The 16,810-nt window shown below is 45.3% G+C and overlaps 1 protein-coding gene across 1 annotated transcript in view; it reads right to left on the reverse strand.

Moving 5' to 3' along the window:
- Positions 1 to 16,810, reverse strand: part of SCML4 (sex comb on midleg-like 4 (Drosophila)) — a 52,518-nt gene that overhangs the window by 11,189 nt on the left and 24,519 nt on the right. The window contains exon 4 of the mRNA XM_004673746.2: positions 15,618 to 15,812. Within this exon, the coding sequence (XP_004673803.1) occupies positions 15,618 to 15,812 (195 nt within the window). The remainder of the gene's footprint in view (positions 1 to 15,617; positions 15,813 to 16,810) is intronic.

Raw genomic sequence — 16,810 nt, forward strand, 5'->3', positions numbered from 1 at the left:
ATTATTACCTGTGTCTCAGAGAGCTTCCTGAGGAGAGGGCCAGCTTGGAGAATAATTAAACAAGGAATTGATTTAGCCATAAACCTTATTGCTGAACTATTCATTTTTGATAGTAAATGGTCACTGCTACACAGCAGCTTGGGAAAGCAGCTCTCTACCCTGTTGGATTGTAGGGCTGTATTTTGATAACCTATGATCTAAGTTCTGTGATGTCTTATCCCTTGCATCTCTTTTCTAACTTGATCCTAGTAACTTACAAGGAATCTAATACAGCTTGCATTGAATGACTTGAATATGCTGAGTGCCACTTTTTTATGTCTCAAAGAAGCACTAATACGTCTTGTGTGTGTAGTTTAGAAGCCTGAAGTCAGTAAGATGAAACCCAACACAGGCATTTGAAGCAGCCACTTGTGACAGAGGAATGTTAAAAAGCCTTACTGGGTTGTCGGGCTACCACATAATAGGGACAGGGCCATTTAGCTAAAGTTCTTGGTTTTTTTAAAATTTGAATTGTACTAAAATGTATGATGTGCAATTTTCATTTTTAGTAGCAAAAAAAAAAAATATGTGCATAGAGGATCTTACTAGAAGTGAGATACATTTGAAAAAAAAGGACAAAGGGAGCCCTCCCTGGTAGTGCAGCGGGTTTAAACACAGCACTGAGAAGCAAAAGCCACTTCAGCATGAGTTTGATCCCCGTTCTGGAGGTGACCCACATGGCGCAGCAGACCTCTCCTGACCCACCCACTGCTCCCCTCAGCAATGTACTTTATCAGTCGGCCTGTTCTGCTCCCTGCTCTGTCTCTGGTGAATCCTCTCACCACCTCTGCACTGCTGGCCTGTACCCCAGTTCTGTATGCACAAATACATAAATCTTTAAAAAAAAAAAAAAGGACAAAGGATGGAAAAACATTTCTCTAAAGAAGACACAGATGTCCAATAGGCACATGAAAACAAGTTCCACATCACTAGTTATTAGAAAGTGCAAGTCAAAACCATAATGAAATATCACTGCACACTCACTAGGATAGGTATGATCAAAAAATCAGACAACTAGACGTGTTGGAATTGCTGCAGAGAAATCAGAATCCTCACACACTGCTGGTAGGAATGTAAAATGATGCAATGTAGCTCTTGTTCAAATGGTTAAAAATACAGTTACCAAATAACCCAGGAATTCTACCCCTAAGTGTGTGTGTGTTTGTGAGTGTGTGTCCAGAACAAATGAAAACACATGTCAACCCCAAAAATTTTAGAAGAACAATTCATATAGCTAACAGGTGTGAACAATCCAAATGGCTATGAACAAGTGAATGGATAAACAAAAGGTGGTATATCCATACAATGGAATATTATTCAGGCAAAAAAATAACAAAGCTACAGCAGGAATGAACCTTAAAATATTATGTTAAGTGAAAGAGGCCAGCCACAAAAGACCAGATATGAAGTAACTTGCATGCAAATGATATGTCTAGGATTGACCCAATCTATAGGGATGATAAGTAGATTAGTGATTGTTTAGGACTTGGGAGATGGGAGCATAGAGGTTGACAGCAAAAGGATATGTGATTTCTTTTTGAGGTGCTGAAAATATGCTATAGCTGACTGTGGTGATGGTTGACACATACCAGTGAATGTACTAAAAATACTGAATTATACATTTCAAATGTGAAATTGTATCATCTATGAATTATATCTCAATAAACCTTTTTAAGTGATTATAAAAACCCAGTATTACACTGTGAACACATTCTTAAGAATGTCATACAGTCAAGTCTAATATATGGGCTTGGCCACTCGGACACAGATAAGCTGCCAAAGGGTTGTGTTGTCTGTGCCTCATGCTCCCTGACTAATGCAGGGCTGCAGAGAATTTCAGGAATCTGAAACTGCACCTGCACCTTAATGGCCTCCATGAGATCTCTTCTTGGCATGACCCAAGGAAGAGCTTTTATGGGTGAGAAGACAGAAAGAGGATTCCAAAAAGCACCGGGCAACAGAGCTATATACTAGATGGCATCTGAAATGGAGTGAGAAGGAAAACTAACATTAACTGAGCACCTACTATGGGCCAGCACATTCTAAAGCAGTAGGGTCATCGTTACATTGCTTTTATTAGAAAGTTCTCATGGTCCAGGATACTAATCCTTTTTGTGTTTCCAATGGCAGGTGCTTGCTACAGGTAAGGAAACTGTTCCCATTAGTATGCAATCCAGCCAGTAAATATCTATTGAGTAGACACTTGGGCCAGTGTTAGCAGGAAGGCAGCTATTACACAGATGATTCATGGAGGTTCAGATTATAAAGGACAAAGTATACATTCTTCATGGAAACCCTTGGTATACGTTGAAAAAATATTTATCTAAAACATTCTGTTCATTAAATATTTTAAATCTAAATGAAGTATGCCTGTGTTATTCTGATAGTCTAACGAATACAGCTAATTTACCAATGTATGCTACTCTTTGAAAGGACAGATGCAGATGGATGATCATTTTCCTCTGATGATGTGTGGAAACAGGGAGCAAAGGAACATGAACCTCATTGGTTTAAAAACTGCTGATGGCCATGGGTGAGAGCAGAGGTAATAAAAGCCAGTTTCTGGGCCATGATCCAAAAAATTCATCAAAAAGTAAAACCAACTTGAGAGAACTTTAAGCAGTAGGCTTCCACCCAGCAAAGGATGCCAGTGATTCTGCAGGGGGTGGGCAGCCATGGAGACCCATCCCCAAGCAGGGCAGTGGTCCTGGTTCTGCTGCCACTCCAGGGAGGCCCAGGAGCAAATGAGCAGTCCACGCCTGCACACACCAGGGTGCCGTTTAGAACTGATGAGATGCATCTGCTCAACCCCATGTAAACAGCCTTTTCCCCACCTTTGTAGCAGGGTGCTGACACATCATACCCAGTGTAAAACTGACTGCTATGCTGTAGCCCATCGTTATTCAACCACTGACCGAGCAGGCGCTTCTCATAGCACCAGCCCAGCATTGCCCCCAGGGTTAAGTGTATCCCCAGTGTATTTGTCTTCTAAGAATACAGAAAGTACTGTAAGTTTGGTGGCTTAAAACAAGAGAGAGGCAGGCCCTCCCTGGTGGCGCAGTGGGTTACAGCACTAAGAAGCTAAAACGATATCAGCATGAGTTCAATCCCTGCCCCAGAGGTGACCACATGGCGCCGCAGGCCTCTCCTGACCCGCCCGCTGCTCCCCTCAGCAGTGTACTTCCTCAGTCCGCCTGTTCTGCTCCCCACTCTGTGTCTGGTGAAGCCTCTCACTGCCCCTGCACTTCTGGCCTGTACCCCAGTTCTGTATGCACAAATAAATACATCTTTAAAAAAAAAAAACAAGAGAGAGATGCATTCTTTCTTAGTTCTAGAAGAGAGACACACAAACTCAAGGAGTGCAGGGCCACACTCTGCCGGCTCCAGGGGCCGCTCTGCCTGGCCTATCCCTGGCTTGTGTCTTTGGCCACAATCCCTGATGTCATCCCACTGTTGACACATCACTCTCACCTCTGCCTCTGTGAATGCCATGTGGCGTTCTCCCTGTATCTGTGTCTGTGTCCAGTTATAAGGACACTGCTCATTGGGTTACACCCAACTCCAGCATGACTCATCTGAAAGTGGTTATACTGCAAAATCCCTGTTTCCAAAAAGGTCCCATTCACAGGCACCATACATATTTTGGAAGACATAATAACAGGTGAACATTATTTTGTAGTAGTCATATATATTAGCGTACATCTACAAAGTAATCGGCTTATTTCGAAATAACTGACACGGCATCTTGCTTAACATGACTAAATGTGGGCCCTCCCTGGAGGCATAGCTGGTGAAAGCACTGCACTGAGAAACTAAAGCCACTTGAGCATTAGTTTGATCCCTGCCCTGGAGGTGACCTACATGGCTTGGCAGACCTCTCCTGACCCACCCGCTGCTCCCCTCAGCATTGTGCTTCACCAGACTGCCTGTTCTGCTTCCCACTCTGTCTCTGGTGAATCCTCTCACCGGCCCTGCACCTCTGGCCTGTACCCCAGTTCTGTATGCACAAATTGATGGATGTTTAAAAAAAAAAAAAAGACTAAATACTAGAGTAGTAAGAAATGAACCAGTTGAAAGGAGTATTGTGAGTGAACACTCATCAAAGCCTTCCTCAGACATAGCCAGAGTTGTGCAGGTGATAGATGAACAGTGAAATGCACTCCTTTCAAGCAGGGTGGTGTTGGAGAGGACAGTAAGGTAAATAACGGCACCACTTATCTGAAGCTTCCCAGAAGGGAGTTTACAGCCTTTCTCATAGGGAGTCATTGTACTAGAAACTCTTATTGCCTGAAAGTCCCTTGTCACATCTAACACCACATCCTCATGTTTCCGCTAAAAAAATGGCTGCTGCACAAGTATCCTTTATACTATTCAAAACTGAAGCCACCCCACCGCAGGTGGGTAAGTTTACAGAGCAGAATTTCTAGTGGCTGAAAATGCAATCATTTAAATTGTTAGCAAAATCCTGAAATCCACTGTGTGACGATGGTAAAAGAAAGGACCAAATCTGTACTTGGAGAAACATACTCTCCAGTGGGTTTGCAGCTGAATGAGTGAACACCAGATGGGGCCACAGACCTGCGCACGGAACCATGGTGAGCCACAGGGCCGAAGTTCACTTCATGGCGCTTTTCTCCTGGAGTCTCAGAAAATCCCTTCTCTGAAACAAGCTGTCCTGTCTTCCTGGCACTCTCCTGACACAGGGGGTCCTCCTCAGCCTCTGCTGGAGGCCATTTAATGGCTCTGGAGAACGCTGACTCAACAAAGCAGGGTAAGCAGGGGCTTCATGCATCTCTCTTTTATAACTCCTGTTTCTCTCAACACTAATGATGTACTTGTAAACCAATAAGGTTTTCCTCCAGAAAAAGGAACAATCTGCTTTCTTTCTGCAATCACAATAGTGTGCTTACATCAAAAGGCAAACACACAGGTGTCAATCCAAAGAAGCCTGCCTCATTCCCAGGGGTTAGTGTCCTGGGTAATTTCAGACCCTGACATTCCTAAACTATGGACTATGGTTTCCTGAAGCGGCAGTGCATAAGCCTGCCTATTAATGAGGCCCAAGAACACTCTAGAAGAGCTCAACTCCACTCAAGCCTCAAGGGATAGGAACCGTCTTTCTTCTGAATCTGGCCTGGTGGAGCCTCCTTGTTTGGGGAACACATCTGGGGCTCTGCGTCTAGCGTCTAGGTGCTCCTGGCTCCTCCCTCACCCTTGCTCCTGGGACTGCCCCTGCATCCTGCCTGGCTCCCAGGACCACATGCTGCCAACCTGCTCCTGCTACAGCTCCAAGGGACCCACAATGTATGAGCACCTGCAATGTGGAGAACCTCCAAAGAGAAGTCGAAGGAGGAACAGGAACAGAATGGGAAAAGCCAAGAGCCAGAGAAAAAAAGAAAGAGAAGATTCCAATGCAGTGAGAGCTACCCAGAGAAGGAAAAGAGGCCAGCATGTATAAAATTATGGAGTTTTAGTTTAGACTGGGGTTCACCTCTTTGCATTTAGGACACAAGAACTAATTGCTTGGACTACTTTGTTTAAAAACTTAACAGCCACTTTACTTGTATTCTCTAGCCAAATGAAACCTCCAAAGCAATAGTAACACTATCTGAAAAATAATTCTCAAATAAAACCTATTTATGTTATATTTAACCCCCAAATTCCCTTCTTACACTCTCCTTCCCACTACTGAACAGTCCTCTTTTCTTCTCCCCTCTCTCGCCCCCTAACATTCACACCGTCCTCTTTTTTTTCTCCTCTCTCTCTTAACATCTACTGTCTATTCTATTCCCCACATCCTTCATCAGTTGCCACTGCTGGGAGCCATTGCCCACAAGTAAGCCCAGCCCACCAAGCCATACAACCCTGCCCAGGCCGGCAAGAAGGTCAAGCCACTGGCCCAGTGTCCAGAGGCTTCCAAGTGTGCGCGGTGTGTCTTGCTGCTTTTCAAAGAAAGCAGCCCACAGACGCCTCACCCCGAAACCAGTCGGGAAAGGAAGTAACACAGGCAGTCTGATAATACTCAACGGCTGTGGATTAACCATTATCCCGTGCTTAGCTAGGTGCCACTACCTAAGGGGTGCAGCCAGTAACCCTGACCAGGGGGAAGGAGACCTGTGGGAAGAGAAGCAGAAAGAGGAAGAGGAGCTAGAGGAGGAAGGCCCAGAACAATAGGGAACAGCGCCTCCCCAGCTCACACCAAGGCCCCTACCTCCAGGAGCTGTGCCTCCACAGGGGAGCCTCTGGCAGGGACTCAGGTGCTCCTGTGCAGCCCCGTGGGTGCCCAGCTGCGGGGGGTCAGACAGGCCCTCCAGGGGCTTCCTGGAGCCGCAGCCAGGAGCTTCCGCCCTGCCCTCGTGCTGGCTTTCTCTGAGGCTGAGGCTCCGTTGCAGGTCTGCAGACTTTCTTTTCTCAGGCTCAGTCCCGCCCCTTGTTCTTGGCTTAGATAAGCTCATCTCGTTTTTCCCCTGAGGGCCCTCCGTGGCCTCTCTTCCCAACCTTCCTGGTTCAAAGGGCACCAGGCGACACCACCTAGGAGGGCTTAGCCTTTCATTTGATTCAATTAAATTTTCCATTAGCTTGGTCCCCGGCCAGGATGGATTTTCTCTTTAAGCTTTTCTCTAAGTTCAGATCACTCGGCCCCTCAGGATCAACCTTATGACTCCCTTCTGGTCCATTTAGTATATTTTTATTCTTTCTCCCCTAATTAGACACACAGAAACCAACCACATTTTTCATGCTTGACACCTGAATTTCTGGACTCCTCCCTGACTATGTTTCCGGTTTGCTAAGATTTTGTTCCGAGTCTATGAGGTTGATGAACTCCCACGGAAATTTTGCCCAAAGGCAGTAGTTTGATGCCCTTTCAGTCTCAAGAGTTGAGCAGGTACTGTCTCTGCTCTTTCCATGGTCTTGCCTCTGCCAAACCTGTACCCCAGGTTTAAGGGGATTCCCAAGAGGCGTGAGAAGGTGAAGGTGGAAAACCTTATGTAGACATGGTGGCTTCCTCAATAGTCCCCTTAGAACTTTAGTATTTCATAGAACTTAAAGAAATTAAAAAGTGATCCTTGGGCCCTCCCTGGTGGCACAGCGGGTTAAAGCACAGCACTGAGAAGCTAAAGCCACTTTAGCATGAGTTCGATCCCCCTCCCGAGGTGACCCACATGGCACAGCAGACCTCTCCTGACCCGCCCGCTGCTCCCCTCAGCAGTGCACTTCGTCAATCAGCCTGTTCTGCTCCCCACTCTGTCTCTGATGAACCCTTCACTGTCCCTGCACTTCTGGCCTATACCCCAGTTCTGTGTGCACAAATAAATAAATATTTAAAAAACAAAAAGTGATCCTTAATGAGGAAAATGTTGCAGTCCCTGAAATAAAGACACCTTATAAGTTCTGGTTCTATGTGGGAATCCTGACTTTCAGGAAGGCTCACGGGACGTTCTTGTCCCATTCACACTAAAGAAGCAAGCTGCCAAGGTGTGGGATGTTCTGTGGAGATGGCTGGATAAGGAACCCACAGCCCAATGGACACTCACACTGCCAATAGCTGTGTGAAGGAACTGAGGAGTGGAGCACTCCCTCATTAAGCATAAAGATGTCTGTGGCCTGAGAGAGACCCAGAGCCAGAGAGACCCAGTGAGCTGCACACGAGCTCCTCACTCACAGGAACTATGAGATATCAAAATTTTTAAATATCTTTTAATACCTTTTAGGGTAGTTCATTACATTGCAGTAGAAAACTAACACTGACAGGAAAAGGGGGCTTGTTTTCTCTTTTGACTCTGTATGTTCAAATTGGAAGTTGTATTTATTGATTTAGCCACCACCAGGACAGATCTGTGACAGGATGTCTGTCCGATTCTGTCAGGAAGTTTGTGGGATTCTGGTTTTTTGTTTTTTCTCGGCAAAAAGTTTAGTGCTTATGTGTAAGAAACAGAAACCAGCCACTAACAGGAGAGAGCTCATGAGGTTATGTGAGAAGTCTACTAGTTTCCTAAGTTGCTTCAATTCCTGTTGGCACAGTTTGTCATGTTAGCCTGAAGTGTGAACAGTGAGTAAAGGTGTTGATAACCCACATGTACAACTTAGGGTCCAGCACAGCCCTAGCGAGCAACCGAGCAGGGGGTGAGTCTCCAACTACAGCTACCGTGGGCACTGAGGCTTGGAAGAGGCTACATCGCAGCTACTCAGCCCTTTGTTTCTACCAGCCCTGTGTTTCTGTTCTGATGTACAATCACAGGGCTTGATCACCATCAACTTGAATTTTCCTACAGGTCTGATCCATCCCCAGTGTATCTCCCCACTAACATAGGCAGAAAGCTCTTTGGGAAGGCTCATCAGGGACACAGAGGCCTTCAACCACTGACTGAGAGGTCCCCAGCGTCATCTGGCCAGCTGGAACGTGGCTTATGGGGGATCAGTGGGTGAGCGTGTCCCATAAAGGTCAGTTAGTTTCATGAGAGATTCCAAAAACTTAACTGAAACAGTCAATCAACCAGTAATTATTGAAAATCCACCTTGTGCTTCCTCCATATCTTTGAAAAAGAGTTTCAACCTCACCATGCAAAGGAACCCAATAAGTGACTGAACATTGTAAAATTCTATTTTTAATTCTACAAAACCCAGGCTTCTCTCCTGAGGGTTCGTTTTAGAAATGAGATTATGGGTTTCCCTTTTTTAGTTCAATGCTTAAAAATATGTGCAAATAATATTTAATGAGCAATATCATTGCAATACGATAATGACTTTTTCTAAATGAACTTACATTGGCACACAGGCAGAACTAAGACTGAGAATCCTGCACTGGTGCATGAAAGCTCCTTCCTCTGTCCTGTTCCAACTCTGACTGGGCTTCTACTCATTCTCTCTGTCTGAAAATACATAAAGGCCTTTGGTGTGTTTGTCTTTGCGGCATACCTTGAGGACATTTTTCTTTCCAACTGTCCATGAAAGCTTTTGGCAAGGATTTTTAGAACTTGAGCTTGACTCTGATGTCTTTTTGTCTTCCCAAGTGACGTGGCTTGAGAACCAGGCAGCTCGTTCTGTTGGTTTGGCCGCAGGCTGTGACCCCACAAACACCCAGCGGTGCGTCCTGATCACTAGCTTGCAGGGGAGGCAGGAGTTGCAAGGTATCTGGAGTAACTCACCTTTCTCCACTTTTTCCTCCATCATTTCATTTGGTATCTAAAATACCAGCTGAAACTATGCCTAATGTCTGCGGGGGTGTAGGTGACTTGTGTGGATTTTGCAGAGATGAGAATGTTCTCCTGGTGGTTGAAAAAATGGGTTCTGCGTGCCCCGTGGATGTTCATGCAGAATAAATCACTGGAGCACTAGGACAAGGACAAAACTCTACTCTGGGAGAACCCAGAAGAAGAAACCCAGAAGAAAAGAATTGATTTGCTTGAAATGAAGTTCCCACCTCCATTTTGCTAAACGAGGTTTGGGTTTTATTTTGTTCTTTTGCCATTTTGCTAGAGTGACAAGGTGTACCACAGCCACTTGTGAATGTTCATTTTGTATACAGGGACAGGGAAACAGGATGCTTAGGAAGCAAGTGTTGGATAAAAGAACCCTAAAAAGGAAAAGCAAACGTTGGGGAGAGACTTGGCTCTGTTTCCTCCCCCTCCTGACTTCGGTGTGGTTCTGAGTGAGTGCACTTGGCTCTGCTGGGCTTTAGTGTAACACAAATAAGAGAACTTGATAAACGTTTACTGACTAAATAGGTGTTTCTGTTGGGTTGTTAGAAAAGTCATAATGTATTTTTTCTGACTTTTCCAACAACCCAGTAAATCATGAATTCATGCCAACCTGATAAGTTCTATTTCCTTTTAGAAGTAGTAATCTTTTGGAAAGCTGTATATACTTTATAGTCATTCTCCACAGGCTATAATATTAGACAAATTTGTAGTTCAACAAGGAAATAGGATTGATTTCTAAATGCAAAGTGTACAGGTTAAAGCATATGTGAATGTCTGTTACTCCAATAGTTTTCTGGCATGTGTCTACCAGACCACTACTCAACAAAGAAAACCTCAAATCTCATTAATAAATGCCTTTACTGGGTAGAGGATGTGGTATATATACACAATAGAATTCTATTCAGCTATAAAAAAGACAAAATCCTGGGCCCTCCATGGCCCAGGTGTTAAAGCACATCACTAAAAGTTAAAGCCGCTTCAGCATAAGTTTGATCCCTGACCCCCCCCACCCCACCACCACCCCGGAGGTGATTCACATGGCTTGGCAGACCTCTCCTGATCTGCCCATTAATCCTCTCAGCAGTGTACTTCATCAGTCAGTTTGTTCTGCTCCCCACTCTCTCTGGTGAATCCTCTCACTGCCCCTGCACCTCTGGCCTGTACCCCAGTTCTGTATGCATAAATAAGTAAATCTTTAAAAAAAAAAAAAAAAGACAAAATCCTGCCATTTGCAACAGCATAGATGGACCTAGAGGTACCATATTTTGTGAAATAAGTCAGACAGAAAGACAAGTACTGTGTGATTCCACTCGTATGTGGGACATAAAGAAACAAGCAAGTGAATTTTAAAAACAAATATAAACATTTAAACATTTGGACTATAAGGCCACATTAATTGGTGGTTACCAGAAGGGAGGGGAGAGAATCAGTAAATCTGGCAAAAGGAGTCACTTGTATGGTAAAAGAACGTTGAGTAGTAAACTCAATGTGGTGTCTAAATATGTGTGTGCGTGTGTGTGTGTGTGTATAATATAGTAAATATCTGAAACGTATAAAATGTTATGATGCCAGGTTACTTCAATAAGAAATTTTAAAAAGGAATGTCCTTTCTCATTGCCCAACGACCATCTGCTTATCGAAAGAAGCTACTCAACAAGAAAGTAAACAATTTGTTCCTATCCTGCTAAACCTTCAAAAGGCAGGAAACCAATCACTAAAGAAGATCTTGCACAGGAGTTCAGCTATCACATTTGTGGTTTCCAAAGATCTCCCCTTGTCTTAGTGAAAAGACAATTTGTTCTGTTGTAGTGCGCAGAATTCATGTCAGTAAATATTTACTGTCGAATTATTATGTTTCAGGCTCTACAGGGGACTGCGCAGCCCTGCCCCTCGCTAACAGGGGAAAATAGATCTGGACCCAGAGGCCAGCAATAGCAGGCAGAAGCCAAGGTCATTATTGATGTGCAAACAAGGGCCTGGGGTGGTGGGGACTGATGGACACTTCTAGGGGCTCAGGGAAATTTAAGGCGGCAGAGACCCTACCGCAGGAGGTGACCAGCCCACACTGAGACTTCTGCCTGCCATCTCTCCTTTGCCTTCCTCCCCGGCCCTGCAAACCTCCTCTTTCTTCTCTGGTTTTCCTGGCATGGCCCCTCATCCTTTCTCTGCTTCTCTAGTACCTCGACACCTCCCTAGGACATTGGTTCACCTTCAGGACAACACGTGGACAGGAGGCAAAGTCCCAGCACAGGCCCAGGAAACCTGAACAAGTTTCGCTGTGTGAGCAGGACTCTGCCAACTGACATTTACTCCTGGAGTGGGGTCCCCAACCAGCAGCACTGACATCACAGGGGTGCCTGTTAGAAATGCTGCCTCCTAGATCCCCTCCCAGCCCTATTGAGCCAGAATCTACATTTTAAACAAGATTCCCAGGTGGTTCCTGAAGATATAAAAGTTTGAGAAGTGGTGGCTAAAGGTTATTTGCAATTGAGATTGTTTTTTCAACAGTCAAATGGAAGGTAATGTTTCCTACATCATCATCTTCGGACAGAACCACAAGGGATCAAGTCCATGCCTCTGCCTCCATCTCTTTGAGAACCCAGCTCTATTAAAACAGGTTTGGGGTGGCAGTTAAGAGAGTTGGAGAAAATGACTGAAGACCCTTGGCTGGAGTCAGGAATTCTACCTTCCAAACTGAATTCAAGCAGTTGGTAGTCTGAAGACAGGTTTTTCCTGCACAAAGAAAAGGTCATTTGCAGAGTTTTTATTTCAAAGTCTAAGGAAGACACTTGGAAAGAGCCATGTCTCTGCTCAAATGTGAGCTCCTCTGTCTTTGTGGCCTCACCCTCGCTCTGGGGCTCCCCAGCCACCCTGTCCAGGGTGGCCCCTTGAGCTATGGCTCACCCTGAAAGGGACCAAAGAGGACATCTTGCTCCTCTGGGTTGCCAGAGTTTACCCCAGTGGGACTAACAAGTGGACAGCTGCACTTACTTGCCATTAATAATGGCGAGGTCACTCCTAGCAGCCAGCCCCTTCCACTCCTGAACAGCTCTGATTTTGCAAATTTCCTTGTAATGTTAGCTCCACTGGCTACCTTCCAGCTGGTTATTCAGCAGCCAAGATCTCCACCTAGGAGAGGGCTTCTTTTTTTTAAAGATTTATTTATTTATACATACAAAACTGGGGTACAAGCCAGAGGAGCAGGCCAGAGAAGCAGGGGTGGTGAAAGGCCTCACCAGAGACAGACTGGGAAGCAGAACAGGTAGATTGATGAAGCACATTGCTGAGGAGAGCAGTGGGTGGGTCAGGAGAGGTCTGCTGCACCATGTGGGTCACTTCCAGGGCTGGAAATTGAACTCGCACTGAAGCTGCTGCGGCTAGCTTGCAATGTTGCATGCCAACCTGCTACGCCACCAGGGAGGGCCCTAGGAGAGGGCTTCTCAAATGCTTGCTTCTCAAACTTTGATGTGTCTTCAAAACACCAGGGTCCTATGGTTATAAAGCTTGGGAAGTTTGCTGTGTTTTGCCTTTCTTGGGTGATGGCTGGACCTGACCAGAATTTGAATGGTGAGGCCTTATGTTTAATTAAGTCTACTGTCAGACCAGAGAACAAAGCCATACAACCTGCCGTCATATAATGGGACAGGAAATTATATCTTCCTCAAAATCTTCCAATTTTCTACCACAAATGACACAGTTCATTTGGCAGTTCCTTATGTGTTGTGACTTTGCATTTCCTTATCATCTGATTCATTATCTTCTGGAAATCACAGACAAACTAACTGGTTTAGGAGATACATGGTCCGCATGGAGATGGGGCCCAAAATTACCAAAGACCTCACCAGTCCCTTTCTCCAAAAAAGGCTCATGTGTATAAGGTGGAAACCAAGTTTCCTCAGTGATCACTTAAGGAAAGCTGAAGAGGGACAGGGACAGGATGTCAAAATGAAACTACTTTAGTTTCGGTTTTGACTGAGTTTGCAAGACAATAGATACCACACAGCAGTGAAATGGACAGATCTTGCAAAAAGACATGATGGGAACGACGTTTACACCCACACATGACCCCCTGCAAAAGAGACTGAAGAAGTTAAAAAATAGGCAAAGAACTTGAAAGATGACAAGGAGAGAAATGTCCAGCATATTCCCAGGGTTTCCACGTACCTCGATGAAGAGTTGATGTTGCTGTGGAGCTGGAGCGACACAATGGATTCCCATAAGAAATCTAAAACTCTGCCTGCTCTGATGGCAGAACAGGAGACAGCTGTCTACAGGGATTAGCATGCACGCCCAGAATCTCTTGGGCAAAAGACTGTGAGTTTTTTCTCAGGGACCAGACGTGGGCATCAGAAGAGTGACCTGAAGTGAAATTGCCTCGGTGACTTTCCTCAGGACTATCTGTCCTCTGGCACCTCTGCAACAAGAAGCTAGAGATTTACCTTGAGATGCCTTGAGACTGTGAAAGGAACTGTGGGTGACCAGCCAGCGAAGAGTTACGTTTGTCCAAGAGTTACCCGCAGTGAGGCAGGTAGGTTGACCAAAGGGCCCACGATGGAGCCCACATAGTGAGAATCAGCTGTAAACCCTTGCTTGAATCTGGGGGCACAATGCCAAGCCACAGTGGGCCTGGCCCTGTGGACGCTCTGTCACCTTCCTCCTTCCCCCACTCTGATTGTGAAGGGCATGAGCAGGAAAGGGCCCTGCCCCTAACAAGAGGTGGCAGAATGGGGTGGAGAGAATCAAGTCCACGCCAGCAGGCCTGATCTGCAAGAGGGAAATACTTCGAATGAAAGGTTGATTATCACACTGACCTGAACATACTAGTCGTTGGCTAGAGAATGCTATGTTACCTGAAAGGAGCCAGAAAAATCACAAGACTTGTCCTAAATGTCATCCATGACTAGGGGTAAATGTGAAGCCTGAAAAGTGTGAATTATGTGACTGCAGTTGTCCCATGGGTCATGGCTTAGTCAGAGTCGCAATGATTCAAGGGTTTGAAAATGCTGCCATTCTGAAGTCAGCCATTCTCGTTGCAAGAGTCACTAGAAGATACATTGGTTTTAGAATGTGTTTCTGAGCCCACTAAGGTTTGTAGAAAAGGCCAGAAATAAAAGCTGCCAGGCTCAGGAGGAACATTAGACATAAGCAAATTTACTCTCAGTTAACATAAGAAAATGAGACCCAGAGAGATGGGAAGATTCTCCAGGCTCACACAGATCAGGAAAAGCACAGGAGAACATAGCATCTGCCTACACTAACCATATTTATTCAGCTAATTTTCTTTGGAAAGGTCAGATTTCTTCCTAGTTGCCAGATTTCAGAGAGATTGAAGTAAATTGTAGAGAATGTTCTTCACAGTATCTGAGAAAATCTGAGTGTATGCTTCCCCACTATTCTTCTAGCTTAAGCGGCCACTCTTACTTGTGAGTACACTCTGTTGCATGCTGGAAGTCTGTCTATGAACACGACTGCAGCTATATTTGTGTCCGTTATTCATCAGTCACTCCATTCCTCAGAAACTTTTCTAAGCTTGTGTGTTTGTCTTATCCCAAGACAAATTCTGACATGGTGCTTGGTACAGAGGAGGTTCAGCAAATGTTTGCAGAATGACATAATAACTAGATTCCAGTTTCACTGTCGGTGTGCTTTATAGATTAACAATGCTGCTTCCAGAAAAACAGAAAGACCACATCTGCTCATCTTTGGAGACCTGGAATCCAGAACCTGGAGACATATTTAACTCTTCGCAAGTCTATAACTCAGGCTGCAAAGTCAGGAGGAAGCACCTCCTGTCTGCATCTAGCCCAGTTTTCTTAAGTGGGCTTACTGCCCTAACCAGGGCCAACCCATGCATGCTATTCTGGGGCAGGTGGTACAAAAGGGTCATTCTGTGATAAGAGAGCAACTCTAATTCTCACTGGAAGATATATTTGATTTATGATCGAGTCAAATCCCTGCAATAATAGCCACTCCCTTGTACATTTTATGGACATGTGGAAGCATTTGAAGCTCTTGACAGGACCAATATATTTAGCCTTTGTTTCTTCGGAACGTCTTAGTTCCTTAGAACAATGGTCCTTCAACTATTCAATAATGATGAATCAGTGTCCAAGACTTTTAGTTGGAAGAAAGTGCAGAAGCTCATTTATTATATGCAACATGGTCTATGACCTAAATTCTGACGATATAAGCCTAAAAGTTATAATGGAGCAGCTCTCCCCACCACACCCTGGAGCGAGACCAACTAGGTTCTCTGTAGCCCTGGCACACGTGGGCCTCCAGCAGAAAGCTCCCAGGAGCTGTGGGGTTCCCTGGACTTCGCCTGCCCTTGTGAGCAGGGCACCTGGAACCTCCCAGCTGGGAGGATCGAAAACCTACCTGACTCCTTCCTGTCTTCCTCGGTCTCCTGGGCCTCCCTAGATGCACTGGAGCCCCTGGGGAAGGGCTGGTGACTGAAGAGGTCGTCACATAGGAGGCTCCGGCACAGCTTGGCAAGGAAGCGGAGCACGTACCCGATGCTGTTCACCACGGGCAGAGTCCGCAGATGCTGCTTCCCGTCAAAGGAGGCTGAGACTGAAAAACCACAGAGACAGCAACTCAGTGAGGAGTGAGGCCCTGGATAAAGCCATAGCCCATAACCCCAGGGAAGAGGTTTGTGTTTGTTTGTTTCTTTTGAGTTAGGCTTTATTTGAATTTTATCCTTACCCCACCCCCCATCCCCACCAATGCCCCCTTTCTGTTCCAGAATCTCATCCAGGAGACAACATTGGGCTTCTCTGTCGCATCTCCTTAAGTATCTCTGGTCTGCAACAGTTTCTCAGACTTTCCTTGTTTTTCATGACCTTGACTGTATTGAAGAGGACTAGTCAGGTGTTTTGCAAAACATCCTGAATGTTAGGTTTGTCTGCATTCTTCTTACCTTTTGATGGGGGTGGTGGGGGCGGCAGGTGAAATGCCCTTCTCATTATATGAAATCAGGGGGTGCCTGCTGTCTGCGCTCACTGTCTGGCCAAGATCATGTTCGCCTCCCTCTACTGTAGTTCTCTGTACTTTACTGCTTGGAAACAAATTGCTAGGTCCTGCCCACACCCAAGGGCAGTGGGGGGAATTAAGTTTCAACCCTTGGAGAGGGAAGAGTTTACATATCATTTGGAATTTTTCTCTAAGGAAAACTGTCCCTTCTCATTCGTTTATTTGTCCATTTAATCATTTATCAGTATCTGCACGAACTCAGCATATGTACTTAGTCTGTGTTACTTGTTTTTGGCTCAAATTGTTTAACCACTCATCTTTAGGAACTTTCGGGTTAAGGCCCGTGTCCCAGGGCATGCTTTCTCTGTTTTTAAAGCATCTCTTTGTTTACTAAGACTTCAGTATGCTCCAGGTTCACTTTGCATGTTTCCTGCCACAGTCCTAAAATCAGCCATTTCTCCCAACAGCCCTGGGCCCTTTTATTGAGGCACATATTTAGAAACTAAGATTTGGGCATTGGCTGTGCTCTTATGTGCTTGGCTGTCAATCTGCCAGTGGTCCTGGGCCCTTTCAGCAGGCAAGTTAAGCAAGATGTGTCT

This window comes from Condylura cristata, unplaced genomic scaffold (genome assembly GCF_000260355.1).
Source record: "Condylura cristata isolate star-nosed mole 26May11 unplaced genomic scaffold, ConCri1.0 scaffold00001, whole genome shotgun sequence".
NCBI classification, from domain to species: Eukaryota; Metazoa; Chordata; class Mammalia; order Eulipotyphla; family Talpidae; genus Condylura; species Condylura cristata.